We start from the raw sequence: 8,176 nt of genomic DNA on the forward strand, positions 1-8,176 counted from the left end.
AAAAATGGAGTTCGTGTATAGGCCCTGTAAGAGCAAGAGTCTGCAGTGACAGTTCTAAAGATCTGAAAGAGCTCAAATTCTGACTCACGTTCATAAACGAGATAATGATCTTAATCGCAATACCACTTTTACGTAGAAGACCTAGATGCACGTTCCCTATATATATATATATATATATATATATATATATATATATATATATATATATATATATGGTATTAAACTGCAGTTGAGAACGGGGGTCGTAAATCATATATATTTTTTATGCGAGTCACCCAAATAGTGTTATCATGGAGATTTTACGCTCATGATTTCGAGTGCTTCGAACCGATCAGAAGTAGCATGCGTGGGTTTGGCAGTGTTCTGGGCGCGTAGTCTGAAAATGTCACACATGCGGTTTAAAAATTTTCAGACAAAAGGAGGAAAAGAAACATTCGCGGTTATGAATATTGTTTGTACGGGTAATACATAGAGACCGGAAAAATTCACCGATTCATTTCACGACAGCCTGAAATTCAAATATTTATACCTCGGTGCTGCCTCTGCTATTGGTTCACAACTCACCTGGATGACTCTGGGCCAATGAGAAACACCCAACCAAAGCTTTATCGAATCACAGGCTGCTACACTGGGACGTCTCACAAGACAGCAGCCAATGAGTGGGTGGCATTTGACCGGGTGTACGTAGAACTATGGAGTTCATCCTGCAGGTCATTGAACCCGCAAATTTTTCCGGTCCCTACTAAGGCGCCTAAGCTTTGAGTAGTGTAAGAAGGGTCCATTGCTTTTACTGACTTGCATTTTGCTAAGGCGCCTAAGCTTTGAGTAGTGTAAGAAGGGTCCATTGCTTTTACTGACTTGCATTTTGCTAAGGCGCCTAAGCTTTGAGTAGTGTAAGAAGGGTCCATTGCTTTTACTGACTTGCATTTTGCTAAGGCGCCTAAGCTTTGAGTAGTGTAAGAAGGGTCCATTGCTTTTACTGACTTGCATTTTGCTAAGGCGCCTAAGCTTTGAGTAGTGTAAGAAGGGTCCATTGCTTTTACTGACTTGCATTTTGCTAAGGCGCCTATGCTTTGAGTAGTGTAAGAAGGGTCCATTGCTTTTACTGACTTGCATTTTGCTAAGGCGCCTATGCTTTGAGTAGTGTAAGAAGGGTTCTTGGTGGTCACGATAGCCTGGGCGTTACGTTTGAGTCGAGAATTTGATAGTGAATCCCGCTTGATTCAAGTTATGAGCACTCAGACGTTTCCAAGCGTTTTTCAAGTCCATTTCAATCACGTTTTGTTTTCACCTTAAGTCTCTGGGCACTACTGTGCGACATGAAATACTTTCTTCAACCTATGTACTTACAAGCGCTCATACTTTATTTGGTGCTACTTAAGTGACTTGCTTTCATAAATGTTTACACACGACCATTGAACATATCTTTTAGTATTTGTTTCTAGAATATATAATTCAAAATAGTTTGTTTGTTGTCTTAGTTATTGAGTAAAATGTAAAAGGTGAAATCTCACAATTGAAATCTTATGCTATACGTGGATTCTATTTTAATATTTACGGATCGGATTTATTTCCTTATGTGAAGCATTTAAGTCTAGGATATAGTTACTTTTACATTTGTGGTAATAGTCTTAATAAAAAATTTAAAAATGATTTCACAGCAATTTTTGTTTAAAATAAATGAATGTGCATCTACAGGTATCTACACATCCACAAACTTTTCTTGATGATGAACACATGTAAATAGAGTTCTTTTAGAAGATTTTACAGATACATTTCATTTGTGAAATATTGCTTGTGGATTTAAAACTAAATATATGTTAGAAATTTTTGCAAACCTTTTAAAAGAATACAATAATCGTGTTCATCACCATTAAGTTTTAAAATCCATCCGAAACTACTTATCATATTTCGGAGCGTGATTCGCCAATGAATTCGTCTCTTTTGTAGCAACAACGCTAGCAGAATTAGTCTCTTTTGTAGCAATAATACTAGCAGAACAATTTTACTGACCCATGTACAAGCGCCTGGTTTTGCTTTTCATTTGAATATTTTCTGGGATGGCTTATAAAAAGTGAATAATTTATCACATTTATAGTAACTATATTTCTCTTTTTTTACATGGTAAGCAGTGTACACAACATTCATTAATGACACCAAGTTTGATGAAAATAAATAACATTAATTCACTTAATTATTTACAAAATGACTAGAAATACACATTTAGCATAATTAGAAAAATTCAACTTGCACAAGAAAGACAAACTATTACTAGTATAAATTTGCTTAAATGTTCATTTTTAATTATTCTAAAAAGTTTACAATCTTATAGTTTTATGGTAAATAGCTACGAATATGTTTATAAGAATTATTACATTTCATGTAAGTAGTTGCAAAATAAATTCAAGGTATTTCATTAAAAATATTTCTTTGATGTACTTCTGTAAGTTTATAAAGCACATTTTTACAAGGCACATGTTTTGCTGCAACATATATAAATTTTGCGGTGTAAGAAATATTAAAATTAAATACATAGTTTTGAAGATAATAGTAAGGAAAAAATTAATTAAAAATAATATTTTAAATTGTTTTAATACACTAAATATAACCAAATACGGTCTTCTTAGCTTTCATATTGAATTAAAAAGTTTTCCAAATGAATATTACCAAAACTAGTCATGATTTTTCATACAAATATTTAAATTAGTTACCGAATTTTAATGATTTTTGTTTGTGTCTGATTATTAAAAACACTAAATACACAACTCTTAAATATTTCTGAAACAATATTTTCTATACAGTAGGCTTACTTAATATTACACTTACACTACGTTTTAGCCCTGCTTATCCGATTTCACAGATTCATTGAACATTTTAATTTAATGCATCAATTAAAACATTACTCTTTTAATTATTTACATTGCGACTGCAAGTTTGATTTTTTTAGTTAGTGGAGTAACATATATAACATTTAAGAGTGATGAATTTTTGCCGCCTTTAACTGAAAAATATTTTTGCTTACTTTTCATTAAAAATAACGTATCCAAATTTTTTAAATGATGTGGCATGAAAAATAAATCCTCAAGTTTTTTTGTTGTAACATTTTGATACGTACTAGCAGGCTGCAACTTGTAACTATTGGGAGAAAGTGTAGCTATTTATTTCTCTATAGGTGACAAGGGTCATAATAATTGCGACTAAACTAGTCCACAAGTGTCCGAAGTTAGATTATATTAATGTATTTCCCAAAAAGTAATGCGAAAGTTGCACTGCAAAGTGAAGCTTGATCTTGAAAAATTGAATGTGGTGGAGACTGATGCTCGTAGGGGAAACACAAGCCAGATAATTATGAGGCGCGGGACCTAAAAATTATTAGCAAAACATTTCAGTGAATGAAACGGAAAATGTAGATTACTCAATGCTCATGTAAGAAATTCCCCGGAGACAAAGGAATTGCTTTGAAAATGTTGTGCCCAATTGTACTTCACACATTGCAGTACAGAAGAGTCTGTCACAACACGCTAACGTTGATATAAAAAATATCTGTACAATAGAAAAAAATCTTTTTCACTATTTTACACTGACATTAAAAAAAACTAGCAGGACCTATAAGCCTCTGTAAAATTTGTAAATGTATATCTATAAATTCAATAAATAACATATTATATTACACTTTTTTTTATCCATGTATGAAAATACAGACGCTAAGTTTAATTATAACAATTTTTTCATCACTTCACTCTTATGGCCTAATACATTTTTTATTTAAAACTAAATATTCTGTATAGTATATGTACAATGATCAAATATCTGAAAATATTTATCAATATGATGACAAATCACTTTAAATGTACACGTATTTACTGTTCACATGGCACTTGATTTCACACGTGACTACATAGGTGGCATTCCACAATCAGTATAATATATTTTCTCATTCATAGAAGTTCTTCCTTTAGGTTTTGACGGAAGTGTACTTTAGCATAACGTAAAACGCACAAACATGTAAAGGAGTTAAAATGCATTAGCTTTGGTAAAGATTATTCTGCCACACGCCTATACTTACGTAAAATTACACACTTTTTTTACAGTGTTCTTTATCCTGCTTATGTTCTCACAGCCATAATACTTATTTTGTTATTTTACAGTTGATAATTATATACTTAAAGGATCCCTAAACACACACTATGGATTTTTATCTTAACATTTCTTCCAGTATCACCTTTAAAAACTTACGAGGTTTTGTTTTGTAGTGATGCAAGTTTCTAGAATAAAATGTTATTTCCACATTAAAAAAAACTCAACAAAAAATAAGAAAATATTTGCAACTTTATTAAACGTTTTTTGTGAAAATAATCACAATTGTTTTAATATGAAAAGTTTAAACAATTCAATACCCCTTACAGCTTCATGATGAGTTTGGACAATCACGATGGGTTACTTTTATCTTGATACGCCGCAACTACCACGAAAATATTAGTTTTGAAAACAATTTAGCGAGTCTGATTGTTTTTGCGAAGGTAACAAAATGCTTACGTAATCCAAGGCATTTGGAAATAATATCACGTGAGCTTACTTTTGCGGAAGCTTACATGTCTCAAATTCTAGATATCTTGAGTAAAATCCTGACGACTGCTCCATGCTTTTTGTAAATGATTTTTGATCCAAATTCCATGTCAATTATTCTACAGTTTCTTAAAAAACTACAACACTATTCTCATTCCATTTGTATAAACTGCCGATTGCAAGCACGGCTGTAAAATAAATAGTCTAACTTAATAGTCTAACATTATGACTTTAGCAAATGTATCTTATTAATTAGTCTAAGAAGTGGTTTCTTTCGATGCATAAAAGAATTTGAGTTCACAAAACCCGCGCTTCTGTATTCGTCTTCTCTGTCATGATAAATATTATTGGAGTGAATCAATGCTTGATAATTATATATTTACTACATTCATTGTTGCAGGAAGTTATTATTATTTAAGTTATCATAGCATGTAACAGATAGGAATGATTATGAAAAATATTTTTGAAAACTTGCAGAAAACTCTACATTCGGCATGCAAAATTGTAAAATAAAGGAATTTAACCGTTTAGTGAGAATTTACTGAAATTTTTTTTATCCTGCCCCACCTTAAAAGGGAGAAAAATATATTATGTTTATCTAGCTCTGTTTCATCTTTGTCAGTGTGTCTGCCATCCATTGTGCCTGGCAATTTGATGCCTGTGAGGATTGTACTCTTGGACCTGAAAAGTAGATTACACAAGCATATCATAAAAATTATTCTTTCGGATACATTTAAGCTAAACAAGTTCATTCTTACTTCTTTATCTACGGGTCGTAGACAAAAAAATGCTCATACTTACTCCAATAAAGAACACATGCTAATTGCTGAATTTTATTTATTCACCTACTTGCCTTACGATCAATACGAATCGCTTGCCAACCAGAAAGTTCTAAAAGATTCTCAGGAAGGCTGTAGCAGAATGACTAACCAGAATTCTGTCAGTCTGTGGTTACATTAATGCTTTCTCAGTATGAAGTTCCTCAACAGTGCCTGGTCTGCGCCCAGAAACGTGTGTAACATAGAGCTCTGTTTATATCTCTTTGCCCAAGTACTTTTCGCGTCAGAAACGTTTCAAAACAATGGTTCAGGAAATCTTTGCATTAAAATTCGGCCTTGAAATTTTACCCTCATCACGCCCAAAGAAGTATCACTTAAAAAAAATACTACTTGAGGTTTACTTGACTACAAGGTTACAGCCGCGTCATACTTGATCTCTCACGTTTTTATCGACAATGTTGCAAGGATTTAAGATTGTCGACTGAAGCACGGGAGATAAAGTGTTGGAACTGGACTGTGCGAGCTCTCATCACCTTTGAGTAGAGACCGGAAAAATTCGCGGATTCATTTCACGATATGCTATAATCAAAACAACTGTACCTTCATATTGCTTCTCTGATTGGTTCACAGTTTATCTGAAGGACTTTGAGCCAAAGAAAAACCTTCAACCAAAAAAGTATCGAATCGCAAGCGTCCCAGTTGACAGGTGTCACGAGTCAATAGCCAATGAGCAGGTGGCATTTGCCTGAGTGTGTAGGGGATTGTGGAGTCTATCCTAGAGGTCATCCAAAGCGCTAATTTTTCCAGTCTCTACCTTTGAGAAGTAGAGACCGGAAAAATTCGCGGATTCATTTCGTGATAGGCTAGAATCAAAATACGTTTGCCTTTTTACCGCATCAGTGATTGGTAGAGACCTGCAAAATTTGCGGATTCATTCGGTGATAGGCTAGAATTCAAACTCATATACCTCTTAGATAATTTTGCTATTGGCTTACTGTTCATCTGGACGAATCTCAACCAGTTATAAACCCTCAACCAAAGAAGTATCGAATCACACACAAACTAGCTGAGACGACGACTTACAAGTCGGCAGCCAATGAACTTGCGTTATTTGCCCGAGTGTACAGGGGTATGAGCAGTCTATCCTGAAGGCCATCGAAACCGCGAATTTTGCAGGTCTCTAGTGATTGGGCCACAGTTTATCTGAATGACACTCGGCCAATGAAAAACCTTCAACAAAAGAAGTATCGAATCACTAGCGTCCCAGTTAACAGGTGTCACGAGTCAGTAGCCAATGAGCAGATGTAATTTTCCCGCGTGCATAGAGGATCATGGAGTAGGATATCCTACAGGTCATTGAAATCGCAAATTTTTCCGGTCTCTACCTTTGAGAAGCTAGTGTATGTGGAACATGTCGTGCGGGCTGTAGGCGGCGCAGGGCATCACCTTTGAGAAGCTAGTGTATGTGGAACATGTCGTGCGGGCTGTAGGCGGCGCAGGGCGAGCTCCGGCGGCACGCCGCCAGGTCGCAGCACTCGTCCTCGCCGCGCGGCGATTGGTCCGCCGGCCAGGGGTGGGCGGGGCCCGGCGCGCCGCCGCAGCGCCTCTGGTGGGCGGCCGCGCAACTGCCCGTGCTGGAGGTGATCATGTTGCCGCGGCTGCCGCCGATGCTGACCGTCACGCTGCCCATGCTGAGCGTGACGGGCCGCGGCTGCGGCGCCTGCAGCAGGCCCTCGAGGCGCTCGCCCATGCCCACCGTCTGGATCAGCGCGAAGATGTAGTTGTGCGCGAACCGCAGCGTCTCGATCTTGGTGAGCTTGGTGTCCTCGGGGAAGGTGGGCAGCACCCGGCGCAGGCGGTCCAGCGCGTCGTTCAGCAGGTGCATGCGCTGGCGCTCGCGGTCGTTGGCCTTCATGCGGCGGTGGCGCTTCATCTGCAGCACCTGCGCCCAGATGCCAGTCCTCACACCCATCTTCCCCGTCAAACATATCTGGGGCTGTCTGTCAAGTCGGTTTACGGACGATAATTTTACGTCATAACGTCATAAGTAGGGACCGGAAAAATTCGCGTATTCAATGACCTCTAGGATAGCCTCCGTTATCCTCTGCACTTCTCAAGTAAACACGCGTGTTCATTGGGTACTAAATTGTGAGTCGTCTCCACTGGGTAGCTTGTGATTCGACGCTTTTTTGGTCGATAGTCTCTCATTGGCCCAGAGAGCTCCAGTTAAACCGCGAGCCAATAGCAGAACCAGCAGAAATATACACATGTTTGAATTTCAACCTATCACGAAATGAATCCGCGAATTTTTCCGGTCTCTAGTCATAAGTAGAGACCCGGAAAATTCGCGGGTTCATTTCGTGTTATGCTAAAATTCAAATAATTATACCTAAGTTTTGCTTCTGTCATTGGTTCTCTGTTAATCTGGAGGACTGAGAGCCAATTAGAGACCCTCACTCATAGAAGTGTCGAATCACAGGCCACCCAGTCGAGACGACTCACAAGTCAGCAGCCAATGAACAGTTGGCATTTGCCCGAGTGTGTAGAGGATATTGGAGACTATCCTGAAGGTCATTGAACCCGCGAATTTTACGGGTCTCTAGTCAAAAGTAGAGACCCGTAAAATTCGCCGGTTCATTTCGTGTTATGCTAAAATTCAAACAATTATACCTTAGTGCTGCTTCTGTCATTGGTTCACTGTTAATCTGGAGGACTGAGGGCCAATTAGAGACCCTCACTCATAGAAGTGTCGAATCACAGGTTACCCAGTCGAGACGACTCACAAGTCAGCAGCCAATGAACAGTTGGCATTTGCCCGAGTGTGTAGAGGA

The 8,176-nt window shown here is 37.7% G+C and overlaps 1 protein-coding gene across 1 annotated transcript; it reads right to left on the reverse strand.

The window, feature by feature from the left end:
• Positions 1–6,801: 6,801 nt before the first annotated feature.
• Positions 6,802–7,284, reverse strand: LOC134528981 (neurogenin-2-like). Its single transcript, XM_063362649.1, has one exon. The coding sequence runs from the start codon at positions 7,276–7,278 to the stop codon at positions 6,802–6,804; it is 477 nt and encodes a 158-aa protein (XP_063218719.1). The 5' UTR covers positions 7,279–7,284.
• Positions 7,285–8,176: the final 892 nt, after the last annotated feature.

The sequence above is a fragment of the Bacillus rossius genome, chromosome 2 (genome assembly GCF_032445375.1).
Source record: "Bacillus rossius redtenbacheri isolate Brsri chromosome 2, Brsri_v3, whole genome shotgun sequence".
Lineage (NCBI taxonomy): Eukaryota > Metazoa > Arthropoda > Insecta > Phasmatodea > Bacillidae > Bacillus > Bacillus rossius.

Excerpts from the sequence above, each read along its gene's own strand:
- LOC134528981 (XM_063362649.1), bottom strand. The coding sequence starts at position 7,278 with ATGAAGCGCCACCGCCGCATGAAGGCCAACGACCGCGAGCGCCAGCGC.